Source organism: Passer domesticus, chromosome 20 (assembly GCF_036417665.1).
Source record: "Passer domesticus isolate bPasDom1 chromosome 20, bPasDom1.hap1, whole genome shotgun sequence".
NCBI classification, from domain to species: domain Eukaryota; kingdom Metazoa; phylum Chordata; class Aves; order Passeriformes; family Passeridae; genus Passer; species Passer domesticus.
Window position 1 is genome coordinate 9,956,553 of NC_087493.1, and position 25,889 is coordinate 9,982,441.

At 41.7% G+C, this 25,889-nt stretch overlaps 1 protein-coding gene across 1 annotated transcript in view; it reads left to right on the forward strand.

Moving 5' to 3' along the window:
- Positions 1-25,889, forward strand: part of TBCD (tubulin folding cofactor D) — a 107,863-nt gene that overhangs the window by 33,770 nt on the left and 48,204 nt on the right. The window contains exons 15-17 of the mRNA XM_064395956.1: positions 12,195-12,351; positions 20,722-20,779; positions 25,105-25,134. Of these exons, the coding sequence (XP_064252026.1) occupies positions 12,195-12,351; positions 20,722-20,779; positions 25,105-25,134 (245 nt within the window). The remainder of the gene's footprint in view (positions 1-12,194; positions 12,352-20,721; positions 20,780-25,104; positions 25,135-25,889) is intronic.

The window sequence follows — 25,889 nt, forward strand, 5'->3', positions numbered from 1 at the left end:
TTGAACATTGTGTGTAAATATATAAACAAAAAATGTCCGTGGGGATAAGTGTATACACACACATGCACATGTGTATTCATACACACACAGATATGTGCATATATATCTGTCCAGGTTGGTTTTTTTTAGGGTTTTAAGTAGTTTAAATTGTTTAAGATGCCCAGTTGATCAAAGAGGAAATTTCTAAATGTCTTTTATTACAAGCAGGGACAGTAATTACATTTCTTTTTAGGACACTGCTTCAGCAAAGTACGTAACAGCTGCTCATGCCCACCCCATTATTATTGCAGGCTCCTTCTGGTGATGTGGATCTCTGACCAGGAGGACTCACTGGGGTGGAACATTTTGAAGGACATGCTATAATTAAAATATTGTGATGTGGCATTATTGCATAACCCAAGGACATGCCATTGTCACCTACCCAGGGTGTTGCAAGAACAAGATTTGTGAGTTTTATTCTAGCTGAGATTTTTCCAGCGATTAACCACCCCTCCCTTCTAAACTTCCAGGTCCTTGAAACTGAAAGATAAATTTTAACACAACTGATTGTTAATTAGGAGGAAGCAGGGGTGAGAAGGGTGGGCTGGGAGGGCAGTGTGTGTGTGAGGTGCAGACCCACGGGAACTGCTCTGTGTGTGTGTCTGTGCAAGAGGAAGCTCCGAAACACAGATTAAACGACTTGCTTAGGCAGCGTGGATAGGAAATAAAAATCTCTCTACATACGAAGTTAATAAATCAATGTCTTAATACACTCTAATTGACTAGAAAATAGAAAATTATCTGATTTTCTGCTAAATTTCTAGAAGGTGGAAAAATTAATAAATCAAAGCTGGAGCACATTATTTTCATAAAAGCTTTTCAGATGAACCTGACACGACTGTAGGAAGCAGAGCTGGCACAGCAAACACAGCAATTCTAAGCAATACAGCTTTTTTGTCATACTTCAATATATTATCTCCCCAAATAAAAAAGAATAAATAAAAGGTGCTGAAAACCCTTTGCACCAACAAGAAGAGTTAATTATTGTAAAACCTTGCAAGACTCAGATTTTCTCTCCGGCTGAAATATTCCCCACTCCTGTTGAAACTTTCTGCTGAAAGCTGAGACTGGTGCCGTGAGTGCACCTGCTGGAGTAACCCTGGCTGCTGGGACAGCTGGGAACTGAGCACCTCCGATTTCCTCCTTAACACCAGCAGGTTTTATTGAAAGAAATGCTGTAAAGCAATGTACTCACCGGGCACTGGGGTGTCCGAGAGCCGCCGGGCGGGCGCTGCGCTGGAGCTGTCACTGCTGCGAGAGCAGTACCTGTTCTCTGCCTGAGCCCTGAGTGAAACTGCAGGAGGCTGTTCCAGGGGAGGGACCTGAGCGTGTAGGAGTTGAGCCCTCGGGGTGTAGAGATGCACCTGATATTACTCCAGCCTGCAGCTACGATTCATTTGTTTGCGTCCACCGCGCTCATTGAGCATTACCTCAGCATCTCCTATCGAAGGGAAGGCAGCTCCCGTCGCTCCGTGCCCTCCAACAACCAAGTTTTGCTCTCAGCTCTGGTGGCTGTTCCTTTGGCAGTGTGAGGTCAGAAGTGGCTGAGTTAACACTGAGGATATTTTAAGTTTTGTGCAAGTGACTCGTGGGCAGCAGAACTGACTGTGCGCAGGGGGTAGCAAAGCTCAAAAAATAATTTTGCTCATTTTTTGGAGACTGATTTTTTTATCGAATGCCTTTGTTGCTTTAATATTCTTGCTCTTTTTCCTTTTTTCCTCCCCCCCCTCTTCACTTTTATTTAAATTTTTGTCCTTCATGAGTCTCCCTTCTGAAGGCGGGACTGAACTAACTCCAAGCCTGCTTGCCACAGGAACCTGCCAAAGCTTGTCTATAATCGACAGCCAAATGTAAGGTCCTGGAAAGGGAAAGGAGTCACTGCAGGCAGGATTGATTGTCACGGCTCTGTGTTTGCTCAGGACCTGTGAAATCCAGCAGTGAAATGGGAAAGTCAACTGCTCACCCACTGCTAAGTGTTGGGGCTGGCTTTTAGTTGTGTTTTTTGTGAGAGTTTGTAAATGACAAATTTCTGGGTGCGTGTGCCAGGCACTGGTGACATGGCTGAGCTGCCAAGGGAAATGATTGATACCTGCAGCTCACACAAGGAAAATGTTTTGATACCTGTAGCTCTGACTAAAACCACTCCTGTTAATGCATAAACAAAGGGGTTTTTGGCTACTAATTCCAGTGTTCCAGAGATGTTAAAACTTCTATTCAAAACTGAACATGGGAACCCCCTTGTTTCACCCACTGCTGTGTGGATAAGACAGCTGCAGGTTACTGAAACTTTAAATGTATTTTATATTTATATATTTATATTTTATATTAAGAGTTAATGTTATATTTTATGTTTATATTTTATATTTATATAAAATGGATTTCATAGTTAGCAAAAGTAAGATTTTTTGGAATTAAAATTATTAAGGAAATTGTGAGGACAAAACCTGTTTAGAAAGTGGATAAAAGTTGTTTGAAAATTAGTCTTTAAAGTCTTGAAAATCAGTCTTTTAAGACACTTTAAAGCAGTGTCTTAAAAATAATTGTAAAGGTGTTGCCTTTGGATTGGTGGAATTATTTACAGACATCTACTTCCCTGTGTGGATATGCAGGTCACCATGCTTCCTCTTGCTGGGCTGGTCTAACTTTTTGAAAGGAAAATTCAAATTATAAGCAATCACTAATTTTAAGGTAGAAGAATGGCTCTTGTGGTATGTTTTATTTTTTCCCTTAATTATTTTTTATTATTATGTTTCTCTAATGCAGCATGATTGCAGTGATGTTGTTTCCACTTTTTTTTTTAACTCACCCAATCACATCCTGTCCTATCAGTGACCCCAGCACCTTTTTCATTTACCTGAACACAGGTCAGATTACTTAAGAACACCAGGATTGACACAGTAAAATTTGGATTTATTGATAGGTTTCTGCCAAGTTGCCTTTTTAAAAAATCTTGTCATTTTTGTATCTCTGTGGGGCTGAAGCTTTGGGGTTTTTATGTTCTTTGGTGTAGAATATACTTCTTTATTCTAGGTTGTTTTTAAAATTCAGTATTAAGTAAGTGTTTAGCTGTAGCTGAACTTCATGGGTTTAATTACTGTAGCATAATTCTGTCATTCTCTAACTGTTACAGACTTCCTTGTATGTGCTTTTAAATGAATTTTTTTGCTCAGCGTTAGCACTAAACAGAAAACAAAATGTCAGTTGCAGAAACTCTGCATCCAGATGGGGTAAATTTACCCTGATCTGGGTGCACCTCTCATCTCGTTTCTGTTTTCCCCTTCAGAATTCCATTCCCTGGATGTGTCAGTGTGTGCCAGCTGTGGCTCCAGTCCCTTGTCACCTCCCCATTCATCAGAGAGTTCTTGCCCCTCTGCTCTGATGCTCTGGCCCTGCTGGTTGCCCTCAGGACTCCAGTGCTGCTCCCAGGGGATGGCCACTGGTTTTCCACCACCAGTAATTTTTTCCAGGTCTTTGCAGAGGTGCTTTACCAATCTGTGAGCTCATTAGTTATTCCAGGAGAGCAGCAGGATCCCAGGTAAATGTGGATGCTGGTGCACATGGAGCTGCTGGAGCTTAGCTTTCCACATCCAGGAAATGCCTTGGAACTGCAGGGTTCACTTGTGTCACCTTAGTTGTGTCTACATTTGTGGCTTTGAGATAATAAAGTCCTTTTTTCTTTCTGGGATCACTGGAACTGAAGTTATCGAAGGATTTGTAAATCCTTTGGATTAAGATGGGATAAATTCTTCCATTGAGTTTTAAAATATTTTGAATACAAATTTGTGTAATATAAATTTCTGAGGGAAAAAGCATCAGCATGTTTGGGCTGGGTTGTTCCACACCATTCCCAGAAGGGGGCAAATGGATGTGAGTGTAATTGCTGGAACTCACGCCGTGCCCCGAAACACAACGTGATTCTCCTACAATATTCTCATAATTATTTTTTTCTATCCCATATGAATAGTTATTAGTCTTAATGCTTTTTGAATAACACCTTTGAAATGTGCCTTTGTTTTTCCTAACAATCCAGTCCCTGACTCCAGAGATAGGTCTGGGCAGATGACTGTGCTGGGGCTTGGGAGCCACTTGTTCAGATTACTGAGCAAATTACTTGTATGGGAAAAGAATAAAAGCTCAGCAGTTAATAGCAACTGCAGATCCCATTTTTAGATATTTATTGTGGCCTGTGCTGTTTGGTCTGGAGCTGGGATGATCTTTCTTTGGGTTCCCATCCTCGCCCTTGGGCGGTGAAACATCTTGGGGGAAGTGGGAAACAGCAGGAATTGGGACTGTAGGCAGAGGGATGAGCTGTTTGTAAGGGAGGGTTTTCATGGTGACTCTTTTCCCTGGCAGTCATTCTCACAGGGAGGCAAAATACACCTTCAGCTTCTGCTGCATGCTCAGGTTACAACTCTATTTCCAAATGTATTCTTTTAAAAGTGATTTTCCTGCCAAATATTTTTTCCTTTTCTGCTTTAGTTTCAAAGCTTACACCAGAGATTCTGAGCCAGTTTTCTTGCCCCCATGATAGTTTTTCTGATAGAATCCAGCAGCAGGATCTGAGTTGTGCCATGTGCAGTTCCAGGGATTATAAAGCCATTTTTCTTTGATCTACACCTGGCATGGGGCTGCTGTGATGCTGCTCTCACCAGAGAGCAGGGAGGCATAGAACAAATACCCTCAGATTCAACATATTGCTAGCTTTCTGTTTTTTTTCTGAAATATGCCAAATTTTATAAATATTTATGTGATTAATATATGTTGTTTAGTATTTCAATATATTTTTAAAGTGAGGAATATAAACCAGCAAATGCAACCTGATGTTTTATTTTATTTCATTGAAAAATACTGATGCTGCAGTTCATGAGCTGCAGCTTGGCTGTTAGGGTTTTGCATTCAAAGTTACATGTCACTATTCAGCTGTAAAATTTCAGTTCTTATTAGAAGGGATCACATGCAGCTTAATTTGCATGTGGGAGAAACCTTTTCAGCAAAATAGCCTGAAGTTAACTAAAATCTCATGATCTGATGATAGATTTGTGTGCCATTCTACATTTGGAATTGCAGCACCCCAAAACTAAATATTCCTTACTCTACAGTGTATGCTAGAACCAAAACCCTACATTTCAGTGTGGTTTCAGGATGATTTCACAGCTTTTGTTTTGTGCTGTATTTGTGGTTTTGTAGGCTTCAGACTATTATTTATAGGGGTTTTTCTTTATTTAATTGGGTGGGGATAAATACTAAACAAACAAGAGAATCCTAGTTTACTTGAAATTCTGGTTTGCTTGTGAAAGGACGTTATTAAAATTTCTCTTGATGACAGCACAGTATAAACTTTCTAGCTAATAAGGTGTGTCATGTAGAGGAACATGAACCTTCCTGGGTGTTCTTAACGTCTTGGTGGTGAGCTGAAGAATGTTCTGGTGTCACCCTCAAGGACTTGCTGAGCTCTGAGTAGTCCCAGTCTCATATATAATCCATATTAGTGTTTGACCAGGAAATAATGCTGTCTGTGCTCCTGTTTCTGCTATAAAATCACGTATGTGTAAAGTGAAGGTTGAAAACATCTGCATCACTGAGGAGTAAGAAAAGGAAGCCAGGGAGAGCAGGTTGGAAGAGCCCTGTGGTTACACTTTCAGTGAATTTGTGCTTATTTTGGGAGGATTCCAGCAAGGAAGACGTTACTTCTAATCTTCCTGGTTTCTTAAATACCCTTCACAAGGAATAGACTGGGGTAGTTCAACAGTCCCTTGCTCCTTTTTAAACTGTGGCAAAATAAAATCAGCATTTCAATAGGAGGAAATAATTCTGATGGGATAATGGAAGATTCAGGAGTCTGGTGGATTGGTACAACTGATCTGAATCTGGAATTTGATTTTTTTTAATGCCAGAACAAATGAAAAATAGTAATAAGGAGTGAAAAATTTGCAGAACCAGCCTTAACTTCTTCAATTCATGAGTTACCTTCAGAATAAAAGGAGCATGAAGAAACTGTAAGGAGGAAATAGGGAGTGTTGAATGTCTGTTAGTGAGGGACTGAGGCACGTTTGAGAGGGAACTTGGCAGGTTACAGTATCATGGGATTCCATGACAAATTCATGGTGCTTTTTACATTTTCAGAGAGCTCACACCCAACTCTACCAGTATCCAAAAGAGCCTGGCTTAGGGACATTTGTGTACTGTTTCTGCTGAATGGTAAGCTCTTGGTTTAAATAGGAAACACTGGTTCTCTCAGTTGATGTTTGCTCTGTTTTAAAGACATCCCATTGTCAAGTGTATTTTTGGTGAATGTTTGTATGAAATGAATTCTCTGGTGCTGTCAGAGGGGTTCAGATGGACTCAGTCAGTCTCAATAGCAGATGCTACAGCTTTGAAGGAATATCTGTGCACATGTGACTGCTCTATCTGTGATTTTAAAATTCCCTCAGCTTTCGGTGCCTTGTTGATTTTCTGCCTTTCTACCTTTTCCACCTTGTTGATTTTCTACTGTTAATTTTTTCTTGTTAATTTGCTTAGAATGGATATCTGCTCTTGGGCAGTACCCAGTTTTCTGTTCCTGGCACAGAGAAGGTTTGATCATGTGCTGTTAGGGAGAAAATGCTGGATTCCTGTGTTTGTTGTCTTTTTATCTGAGAGTAGAGGGAATGGTGCTTACTGATAATTATATATAACTAGATATACTTTAAAAAAAACCAGAGTCTTCTTGTTGTAGAAAAACTGTACACACAGTGGACAAAAGGGGCATTTTTGCTTGTCCAATCTCATTGGGCCATTAATAAAATAAATAAAAAAACCAAAAGTGAACCCAGTACTGCTTTCCAGTGCATTTTAGGAGGAGGTTTAACTGAGACCAGGATTTGAATAGTCTTATGGAAATGCATTATGTACCTTCTTAAACTTGTTTACATTCTGAATTTTTAAGGATTACCTTCTGTGTTCCATATTGCAGAGTAATAAGTTGTTTGTTATGGACTTGCAGCAGCCAGGGGTTGGAGGAGAGGGATGATGCATCGAGTCAGGCTTCTGCACTGTGTTAGTCTGTTCTGTAGTGGTGGTGAATTGTGAGGCTTTTGGCAAAATTCCAGGTGCTTTTCATCAGAGATACAGGAAGACATGGGGAAAAAAAAAAAAAAAAAGATCTGCCTGTCTTAGGTGGACTCTTTAGAAAATTGAGAACACCCAAACCTGAAAGGCTGGTTGTGGAGGAATTCCTTCTCTCTAACACCCAGGTGAACTTTAAAAGTGATGCATGGTCTTGAAAAGAGCCTTTTAAAAAGTTATAATGCCTATGTCACCGTAATAGTTTTCAAATTAGCAAGGAAGCATTATAAATGGTGCAGATTTATTTTTTTTTCAGTAGCCAGCAGGTATGAGCAGGAAGAAATGCTGTGTCTGGAGCTGCAGCAGGAAAGGTCCCTCCCCCAGCACCACTGGGAGATGGGGTAAACATTGAGCAGGGAATAAATGACAATGAATTGCTTCTGGCTTTTTCACCAAGGGGTTTATCTCGGTATTGCACAACTTTAGCCTTAAGGCTGGGCTTTCTTGGGTGATATTTCTTCTCTGACACACAGTGTTATGAGTTTACAGAATTTTTATACTCCTTTAGAGTAAGTAATTAATTTCCTCAGTAGGATTTCTCCACAAGCCTGTTCCTTCACATCTTTAGCTGCAGTTTGCTGTTGGTTCAGTCAAGGCAGAGCTCTGTCAGCTGTACACCTGTGTGAAGAAGGTCTGTGGTCTGGCCTTGGGTGTGATTGGGTAGGAGAGTCCCCAGAACACAGTGCTCTGTTTCAGAGCTGTGCTGGGTCAGCTGCTGCTCTGAGTGCAAGCCAGGCAGGGGCTTTGAGCTTTTGGGGCTGTGTTAGTAAGGATGTTGGGATGGAGTGGCTGGAATCCAGATCTGTCTGCTTCCAGCTTGGCCCCTGGCCCCACTCCAGAGCCCTCACTCCTGTCAGCACCAGGGCACTGCTGCAAGGCTACCTTTAGCCCCTGGCAGAGGGCCTGGCATCCAGAGCCAGTGTCCATCTCCTGAGCACTGCATTTAAGAGCCATGACTGGTATCAAACAGTCTGTGGGGCAACATCCAGCTTAACCACCACCCCCTTCTCCCAGTCTGCCAGGCAGCCTTTGCATTCCAAACTTTGTGCCCTGAGCAGCCAGGCAGACAACAAGCTGCTTGCTGCCCTGCTGTGATTCATCCTGGAGCAGGTCTGTCCTGTGGGCTGCCTCACATAGCTCCATGGAAAAACCACCACGTGACCCTGTAATTAAAGACTCTCTTAATTCATTCCGTAGTGAGAGGCTGCAGGGAGGTTGCAGCAGACAGAGCAGCCCTTCAGTCACGGGGCAGAGTGCTGGGTTGTGCAGGTGCCTCTGCCCAGCCCTGGGTGGGCTCAGCTCTGGGGGCACCCGGGGGGGTCAGAGACTCAGCTGCTCCCTCCTCACATCCCTCCTGGGCCTGCTGGAGCCCTGCTCTCTTCCTCCCTCCCTGGCAAACTCCTAATGAGGTCAGCCCTGGGGGCAGGAATGGCACAGGAGAGGTCACCTGTGGGTGGCTTTTAGGCACTTGCCCTTGGGGATGGGATGGCAGAGCATCATCCCACAGGAACACAGAGAACTCTGCACAGCCAAAGCAGCACACTCATTTTCTGATCCCCACTGGAGGCTTTATCCTCTCCATGAAAGAGCTCTTCAAGAGTAGATTTTGGAGTCAACAACTTGTATAGAAAATGAAAACAATTCAGAAATTATTCACAGAATTTTTACACAAGTATTTATTTCTGGGAATGGGCCAAACCTGAACTTTCTGGTGTTTGCACCAGTAAATTGATTCAGTAAATATCAGTACAAGAGCCCTAATGAAGTTCCAATTAGGAGCTGCCTCTTTCCAGAGGTGCCATGTAGGAGTGAGTGTCTCAAACCTGATTTTCTGTACATGGGGGAGCCAGAATTGTGTTTTTAGGAAACAGCACTCTGCAGATATCTACACCAATTGTTTTCACAGAATTCACAGAATGACTAGGTTGGAAGAGACCTTAAAGATCATTGAGTCCAATCCATGCCCTTACACCTCAACTTTTAAGCCTGGCTCACAAAGAGCTGAACCTTCACTTCTGCACCAAGCTGGTTTTCATTGAAGAAAAAATTGAAGAACAAAATTGCTATTCTTTGTGTTGAATATATCTCTAATTTTAAGGTTCATCATTCATTGATTGTAGTGGCTGTGGCTTCTCCTGCTGTGACATTGTGCACAATGCACCCTTCAGGAATAGCAAATGTCCACTTTGTAGTACTTTTTCTTAAATAATTCTAAAATAGAAGGATTTGCAATGTATTTTTATGGATTGAAACAGCTTCTCTGCCTTAACAGTCCCTATGAAAACATAATGCTTGTCTGAGGTAACATTGACTTAATCTGCTTTAAGTTGCATATTTTAGTTTGAAACTAAATGTAGACAATTCTTATTTAACCCTAGATCCAATGAAAATCTGTTTTAAATTAAATAAGGTTGACTTGACATTTTTCAGTTTTCTTGTGGAGACGAGGCCTAGGGCTGAGGAACAGGTTTTTGTTGTTTGTTTGATTGCTGTATTTGTATATTTTATATGATAAACATTGCACTAATAATAAAATCAATTTACTGTGTGGAGTTAAAGTGACAGAGAGCTCTGGTTATAGTTGAGGTTGGTGTAAAGTGTGTTTTTAAAGGAGTAATGTAAAGAATCTTTCATTTAAATACATTAAACCTTTCAGTATCCAATGTCTTCCACAAGCTCCTTCACCAGTCTCTCACCTCCACTGAGCACCCCACTGTATAAAATCCATGTTTAAAAAGCAGAATATCTCTGCAACCTGTCTCAGTATGAGAAAAAAACCCAACCCAACCCTGTTTGTAATGCCAGAAGTTGTTTCTTTATTTTCCAAGGCTTGAGCACAGGGCTGTGCTGCAACTGCAGTGACGCTCTTGGGCATGGCAGGGTGGGGTAGGCAGGTGCTTATTGATACCTTCAGGCTACAGCTAAAGATGACTGTGTTTTCTGGAGCATTCACAGACCTGCACAGGTGGATTTGGTTTTAATAATCAGCACTGCTTGTCCTCTGGTTTTGGTGGCACACTTTTTAAAAAAAAACTGTAGATCTGTGAAAGAAATGGGGATTTGTAAAATTAAAGCGAAACTTCTAAAGTGAAACCTGTAAAGTTAAGGAATAGTTCAGATCTTTTCTTGGCTGCATGTTCCAGCCTCCTAGTTTTCAATAAAAAAGGCATGTTCAGAATTTTGAAAATCAAATAATTTTGTCTCCATCCAACCAACCTAATTTTCTTCAGAAGATTTTTTCCTATTTTTTTTTAATCTGTGATTTTTTGGGTAAAGTGATTTTAGGTTAAGATTTGACATGGTGTTTGAGGAACTCTAGAGGAAGAAATGAAGTGAAACCTGGAATTTTGGGTAGTGTTTCTTTTGGGTTTTTATAACTGGTAAAAACCAGCAAGAAATGTAATGCTGGACCTGCTTTTTTGAACACACACACACACACACACACACACACACACACACACACACTCACTTGTTTCAGGAGCAGTTTTTATTCAGCATTTCCTAGTAAAGATTCAATCAGTGATGGCACAAAACTTCACCAGATTCCCCCCAGATCACTATTTCCTTTGTGGTATTTGTGTTTCTGATTACCAGTGCTGCACACTTCACCTTGTTTCCCCTGGCAGTGCCACCTCCCAGTGCCCACTGTTTGCTTCCTTTTCTGTGTCTCCAGACTTTGCAGTCTCACAGGGCAGTGCTGTGAGTCCCAGATGGAGGAAAAGGCCACCACAGAGGTGTGACAGCTCAAGCTGCCCTGGCCAGCAGACCCTGGAGCATCTGTCCCTGTCCCTCACAAACCATTTGGTGCTGTGCCCATTTGGGACATTAAACTGCAAAAATACATTTTTTTGTTTCACAGAGACTATCCAAATGTGAGGAGCTGCTGGAGGGGCCTCCTTCCCCCTTTTCCTTCCTGCACAGAGGTGGGAGTGTGCCCACAGCTGTTGGAAGGGGCTGGAGTGGCCACTTGCACTGAGGGAAACGTGCTGCAGCTTTGTAAAATTGCCTTTGGCGCCTGCTTGAGTGTTCCTGTAGAACCAGCAAATTCCATTTTTCTCATCAGTTGATGCAGCAATTTTCAAAACAAGCTGGGCAGCATTTTTAAATACTTTCATTGCAGCTTCTTTAGGAACTGGGAAATGTCCAACAATCCATCCATCTCTGCTGCATCGTTGTTCCAGAATTGGAATTTCACTTTCCCCCTTGTAGTGTTTATGCTCCTTTTACTCAAATCTCACCCATCTGTATAGCTACTGCTTGATTTTCTTTAGCAGCTTAAAATCAATTTAAACAGCCTTTAACACTTCGCTTCTCCAGTCATGGTATCTATCTTTTTGTTTAAAGCAATAGTACACAGTGATGAACAGCACATGGAAGTTTTAATTATTTTGTGATTATATCCACTCAAGGATATCCAGGCACAGATTGCTAATGAAATACAGCTCAGTGATCCCATTTCTTGTTAATGGGATCACCTTGTGACAAGTATTTTCTAAGGAAAATGATGCATTTGATAAATTTGATACCAGAAAGAAAATTGATAGAAAAATTGTTGGGAGTTTTTTTTTGGGGTTTTTTTTAAGAGGCTGCTGTTTCTGCAGACATTAGTCATTTAATAAAGTTGTGCCATCTAGAGAGAGATGTATTCAGATTTTCTGTCTGGATGTGCAGATACCAAGTAAAGACCCTCTGGGGAGCCCTGCACTCATACTTCTTGAACTGTAGCAATGTGTTTCTAGAACGATGTAAAAGAATTATCCTTACAGGTTTTGGGAGCTCTTTTACCTGTAGAAAAACATTATTGACTCCTGCATGTAGTGACTTGACAAGGTGGGATGGATTTAAAGTAAAAGAGAGTAGGTTTAGGTCAGATATCAGGGAGAAATTCTTCCCTCTGAGGGTGGGGAGGCCCCTGGAATGTCCAAGGCCACGCTGGAGAGGGCTTGGAGCAACCTGGGATGGAGAAATGTGTCCCTGCCCATGGCATGGCTGGAACAGGATGTTCTTGAAGGTCCTAACTTGCTTTGTGTGGATGTTTTGTGCTGTGGCAGTGGTCCCTGTGATGCTGAAGGCGCTGACGTACGACGAGAAGCGGGGCGCGTGCAGCGTGGGCTCCAACGTCAGGGACGCGGCCTGCTACGTGTGCTGGGCCTTCGCGCGCGCCTACGAGCCTGCCGAGCTCGTGCCCTTCATCCGCCACATCTCCAGGTGAGCTCGCCCCCCGCCTGTGGGACCGGGCCCTTTGCTGACCCACCGACTGGCAACTGAGAGTGTTTGAAAAACTTTCGTTGCATTTTCAGTCTCGTGTGAAGGGCGAGACAATGCAGGTGTTACAATGCACGTCATCACAATCAGAAGCCAACTATTTCTTAATTACAATACACTACGTGTTTCTTAACCTATCAACTTTTACCACACCTTACCTTAAAGCCAATCATCTAAAATTACTCTTCGTGGGTCTAATACAGTGCATCTTCCATATTCTCTATCTCCATATATATCAATGTATATATCTATAGCCTATTTCCTAATTACAATACACTGTAAGTGTTTCTTCACCTATCAACTTTTACCATACCATACTATAAATACCTTAAAGCCAAACATCTAAAATTACTCTTTATGGGTCTTAATACAATGCATCTTTCATAGTTCTAGTTCTCCATATATATCTATATGATATTTCTTAATTACAATACATTATAAGCATTTCTTGGCCTATGAGATTTTTGTCACACCATGCTGCAAATGTCTTAAAGCCAGTTATCTAAAATTACTCTTCCTACTACAATGCATCTTTCATAGTTCCATTTCTCCATATATATCTATATCATATATATAATATATATAGATATCTAGTCTTTTTTGCAAGGCCATCCTTTGAAACTTGTTTCTAGCTCCATTTCTCTCTCAACAATGTCTGTCCTAGTCCATGACATTTCCAAGTCCACATTTATCTCTAGGTTTGCATACAGGGGCACACTGTGTGAGCCTTCTGTCAGGTTTTGAGAATCCTCTACAAATCCATTTCCCACATTTTCCCCTCTCTCTTGAACTGAGCTGGGAAACTGATAAAGGCCATTTTTGAAGACTATTAAAACTTAAGGTGTCTGCTAACACATATGTTGAATGGCTTAAAAGTAACGAATTGTGTATGGGTGGGATGGTGGTGATGTTAACATATCTATTTCCTTGTTATGTGGTGACTTCAATTCCCTCTGTTCACCTGATTTTCAAAGGAAAATCCAAAGAAATTCACTGTAAGGTGGAAAAGAAAGATCAGTGGAGGAAGGCTTTGGCAGGGTGTCATCTTTTGTCTGCTTGATCCACGTTTTGTGTGACAGCTCAGTGACATCAGTTCAGGGAGTTTGAGAAGTTTAAGAGAGAGAAGATTTGGAACCTTAGTTCAGCAGAGGCAGAAATAACAAACCATTGTAAAATAGAGGAGGTGTTTTATGACGTCCTAAAGGGCTGGCAATATTAGGAGAAAACTTAAGGCAGAGGTTGTTTCTTACTTTTTCAGGTGTGTCTTCTTCCTGACAATCCAAGATTCATGGGACTTTGTCACATGGGTGTTGTGCAAGGAATAAAGCATTTTTTTATTGACCAGCTTACAGCTTGCAAATTGAGCAGGTTAAGTCTAAAAGGATAAAGTACACCTCAGCTCTGCTTCTACACAAATTATAATTTTCCTTTTGAAGTGTTCCAATTCAAAGATTATTCTGAATAGAAAATGAAACCACTTCCAGTTTCTGAAAGGGGCAAGAATCTTATGTGGCAATACTGAATTCTTAACACAGCACTTTTGAATAGTAGGGGTTTTATTATTACTGAGAAGATATTTGAGTTAAAGTTAACAAATACATGAGAGAATTTTTCCTCTATTGATGCCTTGTGGTTTTATAGAGCAGAGCAGAGTGCAGGATTTCACTTGAAATGAATGGAAGTGCCTGGTGTAATTCTTTTTCAATCCATGGTTTCTGTTTCAAAAGACTTTCAAAAGTAAAATCTTTTAAGAGATTTCCAAATCTGAGCTACTGCAATGGTGGACTAGAAGTTGCTGCAACCTTTCCCTTAATACTGTTGCTATTTTTGCAGATACAAACTGGTTTTACCTTTTTTCTTGTGTCTCGGATTCTCTCTCCTCCTTGCCTGTGGGATTCTCTCTTTATTGTTTGGTCTTTTTGTTGGCCACACTCTGGCTGACATTTTGAGGTCTCTTAACGGGTGACTTGCACTGCAAACACACAGGTGGCTTCTCACACTTTCTTGGCACACTTTTAGTGCAGCCACTGACAGCAGCTTTGTCTCCGTCAGAAGGGTTTTGACCAGTGGTTATTTAGTGTTTTCTTCTTCAAAAGAACAGAAGTTTGGACTGTCTGTGGTCCTGGATATCTGCTTTAAGTTTTAGGGACTTCCTTGCTTCTAGATTGCTGACAGAACTATTTCAATCTCATCCAAAAGCCTTCTTTGCCCACACAGGGGCATTATAGTGGCCATTCCTTTTCTAAATCAACTCTCAAAGGTAGAATTGCCACTCCAAAGAGAAATGGTGAAAAAAAAATTCAAATAAAGTATGACACACAGTTTCACCTATTGTGTCAGCAAGCTGATAATTACACACGGCTTTTTTTTAAATCTAGCCTTAGGTGTGTCACTGTTTTACTTAAAGAAGAGTCATACTTCTAGCCACAAGCAAATTGTTGCTACCCTGCAAAAATGCAACACTCAGCATCTTGAAACAAAATGCATAATATCCATTGTGAGCTGAATTACACAGCAAAAACGTCTGCTTGGATAAGAATACACACTATTAGAGAAAAATAGTAAACACCTTCCAAAAGTGTGATGAGTGATTGCAGTGCTGAGCTGCTGGCTCTGCTTGGTGCTGGGGATTGCACAAGGTCTATCCTGCACTCATTTTCAGCTGCTGGAAGCACATGGGACCCACTTAGGTACCAAAATACCTGAACTGGGTCCTGCCCTACGTGTCCTTAACAGCAGGTACAGATTAAAGCAGAGGGTGATTTGCAGGGGATTTTTTTCCTTTTCTTGTATCATTTTGTAATTGAAAGCCATTGTTCTTTCAGCAGTCAAGGAACATAAATATTTCACTTTGGACCAGTGAACAATCACTTTAAACTGCATGAAGTCAGATTGGTTTTTTAGTAAAATTTCAGACAGTGCTTTGAAATAAATCCTTCTCTCCATATTCACTGTCAGCTGATTCTTCCCTGGTTTTTTATGAATGTTCTCTTCAGTGATGAAAGTGGCAGAATATTGAAGTTGTAAACTTGCTATAGATCATAGATCAGCCGTTCCCCTTCCTGACCTTGCCACTCTTTTAAGAAAAAAACAAAGAAAAAAGTGAACACTTATTGGAAATACATGCCTGTGAGTGTTTCTAATAGCACTTGCTTGTATTTTTCCATGTCAGTTTTTTTTTTCCCAGTCCATATTTCAACAATATACACTTGCTCATCTGCTTAATGGTCTGTTAAAGTCTAGTTAAACTGGTTTCTAAAACCTTGCCTCATCTATTCAAACTACAGGACCACAAAAAGAAAATTCTTGGCAATATAGATGAAACTTCACTTCTTTTGCAGGACCTTGTTGCTGTTTTTTGAGATGCACCCACTGAAGTTGCTGTTCAAGCACATCATTATAAAAGCACTACTAGACTGAGCTTTGTTTCTCTCCCAGTCTCTACATGCTGCCTCTCTTTTTAAGCTTACCTATGAGGAAAGTGAAGCAGAATTTAATGACTTGGAAATGTGGGTAATTTGATTCCTGCCCCCTTGGGTGTGGAAGTTGTTGTCTGTGAAGTGGCAGGTGCACAGTAAGGAGCTGAACTGTTTTGTTTAAAACCTAAACAAAAAAATAAAAATGAAAACATACTTGCATTCTGTAATAACAATTAGAGTGATTAAATGGTTGCTGGCTATCTGAACTGTGTGGAGCTGTGAGGGTGCAGGTTCCTTTGCCTGTTGTGGCTGGTGTGGGGTGGTTTGGAGCTGGGATCTGTTGGGATCTGAGATCTGTTGAGAACTCGTGAGAAATGGATTTGTAAAGAATTCTCAAAACCTGGCAGAAAGCTCACACAGCCTTGTACATCTGTGTGCAAACACTGAGATGAAGTGTGCTGATTTAAGAAGGCCATGGAATAGAGATGACATTGTTGAGAGAGAGGTTGAACCAGAAACAAGTTTCAACAAGTTTCATAATATGACCTTGCAAAAAGAGCAGATGTTTTAGAGAATTAGGCTGGTGTAGGGGAGTCAGGAGCTGGGATCTGTTGGGATCTGGGGTCTGTCTCCATGAGCAGAGCTCACTGTGGGTGCAGGGCACCAGGGCAGGCAGCCTTGGCTTCCCCAGGGTGCTGCCTGCCTTTGGGAGGGGGGAGCAGGCAGGTGTGGCCCAGGATGGATGATGGAGCTTGCTCCAGGGCAGGATTGTCCTGCAGAACTGGGGAAATCTGAAGCATTGCTTTGAGCTATGTCTTGTACTGTGATGAAATATGGGGAATGGCTTTCTGCTGTTCTGTTCCTGCAGAGCAGAGCTGAGTGCTGAAGGCACTTGGGTAAAGGCACCTCTGTATCACAGACCCTCTCCTTTCCTATTTTTTCTTCTTTTCACAGGATTTGTAACTCCTGTTCTAAGCATTTTTCTTGCTCTTTTTTCCACATGCATTTCTTACACTTTGTCCACTTTACTTCAAATTTTTGGATTGGAATAACTCACTGAACAGCACAGGAGGGTGGGTGGTGAACAGGATGTGTGAGAGCTCTGTGTGAGCTGGGTTGGAGGGACTGCAAAAGTAGCAGTGTGGAAATGGGAATGGTCACAGCATTTCTCCTTAGACCTTCTCCCAGATAAACAGGAGGAATTAAATCTGAGTCATCTGCAGTGTGGCTGGAGCAGGCCCTTGTGCTTGCTCCTTGCCCTGTGTGGCTCCTGCAGTGGTGTAACACAGCTCCATGGGGTAAAGGGAACAGGAGAACTGCTCTGGTCTCAAAAATTAAAAAACCCTATAGTCCAGATGTGTTTTCGTCACCCAGCTCTCTGTGCAGCCCTCCCAGGCATGACTGGAGAGGTGCAGAAGGGGCTGTTTGCAGCAGCAGTGCTCAACAGACCCAAGTTTCACCTCCTTTTCTTGCTTGGATTGTTCAGACCCACTTTGTTTGTGGTGGTTCTTGTGCCTTTCCCTTTCCTAATGTACAGCAGGGAGGAGACTTTGCTCTCTTGTTACCACTTCACCCTTTTTAAGGCTCAGGAAGGAAATTTTGGTTTTGTACCAAATAGGCAAGAGGTTTGAGAGTTTATTTTTCTCCTCCCACAGCTTGAGGGTGGCACACTGGGATTGATGGCAGCAGATTCCCAGGGGATAGCAGCAGGATCAGCTTCTTGTTGCTTGTGGCTAGTGGAGACTGGAAGTGCCTGCTGCAGGTGGTGAAAGGAGTTCAGCTTTATTGCCTGGTACACCTTGTGCTTGTGAGCTGAGGGCAACTGGTGCTTGTGCTTATTTCTGTGTTCTGATGCCTCTCACCTGGCCCACCTCTGCTCCCTGGCTCTTCCCACCTTGTCAGGGAAGGGAATGAGATGCACAAGGGCTGGGAAGTGCCCACTGACATACGTGGAGTACTTCTAACTTCCCCTGAAGCCAGTTAGGTGAATGCTTGGGAGGATGGATAGTGAGGAAAGGGAGAATTATTAGCTGACTGATAAAATTGCAACTTTATAAATCTATGTTCATTGTGGACTTAATTGCTGTTGTTCATGCAGGCTCCATATCCCTCAAGGAGCCAGAAAAGCTGTTCCATAGGGGCTGGAGGGTGAAAAGGAGCCAGGAAAGGTTCCATGGGGACAGGGGGGTGAAAAGGAGCCAGGAAAGCTGTTCCATAGGGGCTGGAGGATGAAAAGGAGCTAGGAAGGGTGTTCCTGGGGACTGGGGGGTGTAAAGGAGCCAGGAAAGGTGTTTCCATAGGACTGGAGGGTGCAAAGCCATCCTCTGCTCCTCCTGGCAACAGGCAGGTGTGGTGCACTTGAGGCAAGTCAAGACATGATCCCTTGAGTAGCTTAAAAAAATATCCCACTTGGTTTGACATCAACAGTTTCTTTCTGTTAGGAAATCCTGGTGCAGTATCACATAAACTCCCACAGAGCAGACAGGTGAAGACACCTTAGAGGTGTTCCACCCTCTGCACTAAGCCTGGCTTTGGGGAGGATCTGCCTGCACTTCCAAGTGGGAATTAGCCTGAAAAGAGCATTTGTGCAGTTTGATGAGTTAGAGTGCCTCATTAAAAGGATTAACATGGAACAGTGAGTGCAGGATGATTGAGGACTATAACGGGGCACTGCTGGAATTCCTGGGGTTTTTATTTTGCTCACCCAGTGTTGTTTGCAGCACGGAGTGACTCAGGTGGCAGCACAGACAATATGCTGCTTTGCTGGCTTCACTTGCACAGCTTTGTCTTAAGGTAACAGAAGAGTAAGAAAAAATGGAAAACCACAATGTGATTATAAAATGAGCTCTTGTTTGATGCAGCGAGGGCAGCACTCAGGATTCTGAGCTTCTTGGTGTGATCAGGGGTTTTGTGTGGTTGGGGTTTTTCCCCCTCTTCAGAAAAGACCAATATTGAACTACATAACTGACAAATTACTGTTCCAGTCTGTGTAACCAGAAATGTCAGGCAGAAATTTGCTTCTCTTTGGTTTCAAGGATCATTTTCCTCCAATTCCTTCAGTCTTGAAAGTTCTCTAATTAAAACATTTATGGGAGCTAGTCATATCATTAAAACTATATAATTCTTAAGTGTCCTTTTAAAATAATTTTTAAGTCTCTCTGTGTGCCAGAGAATTAGGAAGCATGGTATTGATGCCTTGTGGAGGCTGGCCTAGAACAGAGGCTAGACAGAGTTAAACAATAAAGTAGGGATTTATTAGAAGGTTTCAATGGATATATTTTGGGTAGTATAAGAGTAGCTGGGTTACACTTAAGATGGATTTAAAATGGTTATAAAATGGATGACTTGTCAGGGGGTCTCTCACTTTTATAAATTCTGCTCCATTTGCATATTGGAGTTAATTGTCCAGTTACAGCTTCAGCCATGTCCCATCCTGCTTGTTTTTCTGTCTTCAGCCCACGTTGTTTGTGCTCCTGGGCTGAGATTTGGATCATTTGTCCTTGGTCCCCAGCTGGAGCAGGAATTGTTTTGTCTCCCTGCTCTGTGCAGAGAGCTCACCATCCCCTGATGTGAACCCAGACCCACACACTAAAGCAGCACAGAATCTGAAAACATAAAAGCCAAACCTGAGGCATCAGTATGAAGAGTGTACCTGAGCCAGCAGTTTCTCAGCAGTGAGCCATGTGTGCTGCTTCCTGATGGAATGCTTCCTGAGCACTGGCTCTTGCAGGCTCTGTTGTTTGGATGACCTCCTCTCTCCTCTTGTCTTTGTGGCAGAGGGGCATGTTGCTCCTGCAGGTAGCAGTAAGAAAGCATTAACTGTCTTTAGAACCCTTTATTGGGGTTTGTTTTCATTTCATTCTGGCTTTCTGGCTCCTGTTTTCCCTAATGGAGATGAACTGAAATTACAGAGGCCGAGCTGACTGTGCATTTCAGAGAAGTGGAACAACACAGTATTCATCACTGTAGGGAACTGATAGCCACTACCCAGGGAAGTTTGATATTATCAGTGTAATTAATATCCTTATGCTGAAGCAAAGCTATCTTGAATTTACTTTTCAGCCAGTATTTATTTCCGGTTTTGCCTGGAGTCAATAAATCATGTAATGAAGAGTTTCAGGGTTTGAAAGGAATAATTTTCTGCTTAAATGATTCTCCTGAAGTGATGTTTATTTGTTGCTGGAGTTAATTGAATGCTGGAGGTGGATTTCTAAAGCTGCAGACTGTGTTCTGGGATATATTCTTTCTCCTGTGTTGTGTAGCACATCTTTGAGCAGCAGCTCTTCTGAGGCACAAGAATTCCCCCGTGCAGGGTCACCAGGCTTCATGCATGAAGAAATTGTTTAGTATAATAATCCATCTGTCTCTAAAGGGTCACCCTAAAACTGCTTTGCAGTTCATCTTGCAGGTTATTTTTTACCAGGATTTGCATGTTGTTTGATTTTTGTGCCTTGCAGGATGTGACTGTTCTTGTGCAGCTTTCCATTGCTTCACTTGGTGTTGTGTTTACTCCTTACACAAGACTTGCTGTACATTTGGCTATTGAGAAACTCTATATTTCCAAGTTTTCATTTAAAATAGCACTGAGTCTCACATTGGACATGATTATGTCCAAGTTTTAAACCCCTGCTCTGTTTAAAATCTGTTTGTGTATTCCAGAAATGCCTTTGGTACAGAGGGGTGGCAGTTGTGCTGTGGGGAGTCCACAGCAAACTAGAGAAACAAGCACAAGGTTACTTCAACTCAGATTTTAGTTCAGCCTTGTATTTCTAAATAATAAGCTCCTTAAAGGATGTGCTGCCTGTTCTGCTTGGAAGGCTAAATGTTGAAATGATGGCATTGCACATTTCTTTTCATAAATTTGGTACTAATGCTCAGTGTTTTGTTTCCTCAGTGCATTGGTTATTGCTGCAGTATTTGATCGTGATGTTAATTGCAGAAGAGCTGCTTCTGTAAGTTACCACATCCAGCTTCCATCTCTCTGTTTTGTTGTTTTCATTTAATAATTTGTAGACTTAACTACACAGTACTACAGTAGAGAAGCAAATGTTATGTTGGGAGCAAAAAACCAGTGTTTTTTTAAATCCTTAGAAGTATCTTGTGAATTTAGATGTTAAATTATATAACCCACAGATGCACATGTGGATTTATGGCCACAGTTAACAGTGTGCTGTAGTCTTGTCATGATGATCAAGATAAAGTATCTAAGAAAGGATTATTTAGTATTTTTTAGTTACAAGATCACAGACAAAAGGGTCCTACATAATACACAGATAGTGGCTTTTTTGCACATTTCCAAGCTGGGGGATTTTTTGAGGTTACAATTTCCTGATTGTGCATCAGCTGTTACTCTTTAATCATGGTAAACTGAAAATTTCTAGAATAATCTCTCTCCTTCAAACATATTTAGCTGTTATATAAAACTCTTTCCATAGGACTGGGAATTTTTTTAAGTGACAAATCCATTAGTCAGATACTGTTAGGCAGTGAATAGAACTGATAGAAAATATATTCTGTGGAAACCTTCTCTAGAAAATATTGATGCTGTTGAGAGTTGAGAGGAGTGTTCTTAAGAGAAGAGAAGTGATGGAGAATTACAGATATCTATAGGTACAGAATTTGACAAGAAAGAATGGGCGTCTTATCAATGAGAATTTAAATTCAATGTTGTAGACATTGAACTTGCTTTCTTTAAAAAAAAAGTATGAATTGTATCTTTTAACAGAAAAACCAAATTATCTTAGGAAAATGTAAAAAACTCCACCCTCTAACTGTAGGAACTCAAACCAGAACCAAAGAGTGTCTGCCAAAGAACTGTGTCTCTGTTCCTGACAATAAATGTCACTGTGAATGTGTTTAAAAAAAAAAGAAAAGAAAAGAAAAAAGACAATCTTCGCAATATGCACATTACCAGGTCTGTCTGACTTCTTGACTGAAATTTTGCAAAGTGCTGTGTTTAGAACATCAGGAGGGTTTCTCAGGGATACCTGGCTAGCATCCTCACTTTGTGTAGCCACACCTGTGCTGCTGCTGAAGCTGCTGAATGAAGCTGCAGTGTAATAATTGCTGGGGAAGTGAGTCAGTGCTTGAGCAAGCCCAGCTCAGCTCCTGGCTCTGAAGGAGCTCAGACCAGAGCAAGCCAAGGTGCTGCAGATTGCTGAGCAGTGCTAGAACCCTTCCCTTGCTGTACAACTAACAAATATCAGCAATGCTACTTCCCCCAGACTTCAGCTCCTGCATTTTAGAAACTGCAATTTGCCATTCTTGGCTAATTTAAGTCCCTTTATTCAAATCAGTTCCTCAGAGGAATTTCTTTTCCTGAGAGCTACATGAACATTAGGGAGCATAGGTGGTGAAAAGTGAATTATTTGTGTGATGCCCAGGAATTGTCCTCAGAATCAAGGTTTATATAGACACCAAGGAGAAATCTTTATAGCACAATTGCCACGACAAGTGTGCTGCTTACCTTTGGTGGCTTGATTTAGTATCAGTGTGTTTCTACACATAAATTGGTAGTTTGGCCATGAGCTGTGTGCTAAACCAGCCAGACTCAAGCTGAGAGCTTAGTGCAGCCCGAGTATCTGCATTTCTAAGTACAAAACCCAGCACATTTCTCCTCATTTCCCTCTTCTGCTGTAGCCCAGGCTCCTGAGCTCTTGAGCTACAAGTCAGCTACCTCCAATCTCATTAATTTTTTCACTAGTTCTTTCTAAATCAGAGCTGGTCAAAATTTGGAATAGTTGTTTAATGGATATTTATGAAATTACTAAAGCCTTTTCTCTTATTTTAGAAAGGCGAAGAAATATTTTGTGTTTATCAGCCATTATTACAATTTGGAAGAAAAATACCTGGGAGTGCTAAATATTTCCAATCATTATTGCAGTTAAACACATATTTAAATAAACAACAGGTTTTACAAGATTTTCCATCTCTTACAATATGTAATATATTATAATGCAGAGCACCAATAAAATAAAATGGTGAATAGAGACATTTTGAACCCTGAGGTTAGAGAGAATAGAACAAGACTCTGCTTTTGAAGCTCCACAAGCATTCTGGGCTGGCTTGTGCAACTCTTTCATGAATAATCAGTATAAGGAATAATCAGATGAATAAGTGATGCTGAATTGGACTCTATTCAGCTCTGACATCTCAAAGAGAGGCTTTTTTTTCCTCTTGTTTGACTGATAGTATTTAAAATACCTGGTTTTAAACTAAGTGTTTTTAGAGAATGTTGTAATATAATTTCTTCAGTTTTTGTGGGAAAGAAGAGTGTTCAGGTTGGTCACCCTGGTTCTGATCTTATGGAATCTTTAAATTAGTGTTTTTGTATCCAGTTTTTCCATCTCCAGAAGGGGATTGTATAAAAACTGAAAAATTTCTCTCACAAAACACTTGAAGAATCTGGCATCTCTTAAGAATATGGCATTTTTTTGGAATTTCAGGGCTTTACAGATTTTGTATCATTTAGGCACTTGTCTGAGCGGCACATTTTTAAATGACACTGTAATGCAGTGGTTGAACTGTGAAATCCCTTGGATGTGATAGAGAATGTCATACTCACTGAAATATGCCTGTGCTGAGTAAAAAAGTGTTTCAGTAGCATAAAATATAGAATCATCCAAGTGGGAAAAGAGCTTTAAGATCATCAAGTCCAGCTGTTAACCCAGCACTGCCCGGTCTGTCACAAACCTGGATACACCAGAGTTATCAGAAAATATGTTCTGTATCCCAAACATATCTTTCTTTTGTGGAATGGGCTAAAAAATGATCACCTAACTGCCTTCTTTCCACCAAGGGGGAGCTCAGAGCTGCACAAATAACTGGCTACAGCTTGATGAGATCTGCTTGATCTCCAGAGGGTGCGTGGCATAAAACACAGCCTGTGCCCGCAGTAATGCATTGAGGGCAGCATGAACCAGGACCTAGAGCTGGAAGAAGAAAGAAATGAATGGTGCAGAGTGACAAGCACCCTGTCCTGGAGTGAGGAGAGGAGGGGAAGAGCCTGTGGCAGCAGCTGGGCTGCAGCAGCAGCAAGGAGCAGCCGCAGGGCACCGCTGCAGCCGCAGGGCACCGCTGCAGCCCCAGCTCCTGCCCCATCCCGGCTGGGTGTGCTGCCCAGGGGCACTGCTGGCAGCAGGTGGGCTGTGCCAGGCTGTGCTCCATGCCCTGAGCTGCCTGCAGCAGCTGGAGCTGCCTGGGCAGGCGTGCAGGGGCTGCAGGCAGCAGCCTGAGCAGGCAGCAGCAGCCCGGGAGGCTCCGGCTCCGTCCCGGCTGGCGTCAGCCCTTGCTCCACCTGCAGAGTGGGATCCTCCTGGGGAGCCAGCTGAACCTGTTGTTGTCACAGGTGGATTACCACAGGGCTGCTGGAGTTGTGCAGGAAATACAGAAGCTCTGGCTGTCCAAATTCTTGTGGTGTTTCAGTAAACATTGGAGCTTCTCCCCTGTCCATTAAGTATCAGCTAATGAGTGTTGTCCATCCCTGGAAAGCTGTGTGTGCAGAGAGAGTGGCAGTGCCAGGGAGAAGTGTCCAGATCACAGTGATCTCCCCTCTCTTAAGAGTTAAAATTGACAGAAACTCTTATTGGTGCTTAGGATTTTATGGCCTTTAAAGGGATAAAAATAATTGGCTTTTTTTGTGAAAGAAAATTCAAATAGGGAATTAAGCAGATTTTCTTCTGTGTGCCATACAAGTAGACAGATACATTTTCTGGTTGTTTTCATTGCATTTTTGCAAGATTTTGAGTTTATTTAGTGCAAAATACAAGAGATTTACATGTATTTTGTCTTCAAATTTAACAAGCTCAGTGTTTCAGCATGCTTTCAGACACATACCCTGTAGATAAATATTGCACTCTTAATGTTTTTTCCCAAAGTTTTCATTTACATTAAAGAATTAAGCTTTGCTGAGTCTTAGCAAATGATGTTGAAGTCAGACAAGAGTGAGTTGCCTCAGTTGCTGTTTTCTGCAGGCACTGACTTTCCATCCCAGGGCCAAGCCTGGTGTCACTGCTCCCAAGCACTTGTGTGGGTGTGACAAGTTTAATAAACCTGAATTCTCAAACTGCTGCCAGGCAACGTAGGGCTCCAGGAACAGAGAACGTGGAGATGCAGAAACAGAAAAGCCCTGCAGGCTTGTTCTACTGACAAAGTTTACTTTATTTAAAACAGAAAAGCCATGGGTCATTTATATTGTTGTGTGTTTTGAATTCATCATCTGGTGTTTATCAAAAAGCAAACCTGACTCGTTTTGGTGTGTTTGTTCTCTGTTCCTCAGGCTGCCTTCCAGGAGAATGTTGGGAGACAGGTATGGTGACTTCCCTGCATCTTCATTCATTTGTGCCTTGGAGCTTACTGTAAGCATGGAGTACCTAAAATCAAAATTAGACACCGTGGCTTTGGAAAAATTGAGGGAAAGAATGTCACAAAATAATTGTTTTCATTATGAACAGCAAGTTCTTGTGGAATGTTTTTCTGAGGTGTGAGTTTTATTTTAGCATTCCGGTTTGGGAAGAAAATGAGCTTACTGGTAATTTTCAGTCCTTCAGAAAAGCAAAACCAGCATTTGAGCTGGTTATTTTACACCCTGAAAACTACTGTGCTTTTAAAGCAGGAAAAGTGCAGGGATTTTTTTTGTTTGTTTTTTGGGGGTTTTGTGGGGTGGTTTTTTTGGGTTTTCTTTGTTCTTTTGGTTTGGTTTGATTGATTTTCTAGTTTTCAATAGAATCAGACCAGTTGAAGTGGGCTGTGCAATCATTGCTGTAGTTGGTGGTTCCACAGTAAACAAGGCTCCAGAGTCTTCAACTCAGTTTTTAGGCTTGTGTCTTGTACCATCTAGATATTTTGAGAAATCTGGTACTTTTGGAGGTACCCAAGTCCTTTGGTAAAAAGTACTGTGGTATGTTCCCATGTAACTTAGCAACATTTAAGTAGTTAAAATCCTCAAGACAGCTTTGATTTTCAGGCTTGGAGGAGAAGCAAAAAGGGTAAAGCCTTGGATTTACTGGTTTCTTACCAGAAATTAATAAATCTGAATATACAACTAAGAGAGAGAACGTGTGG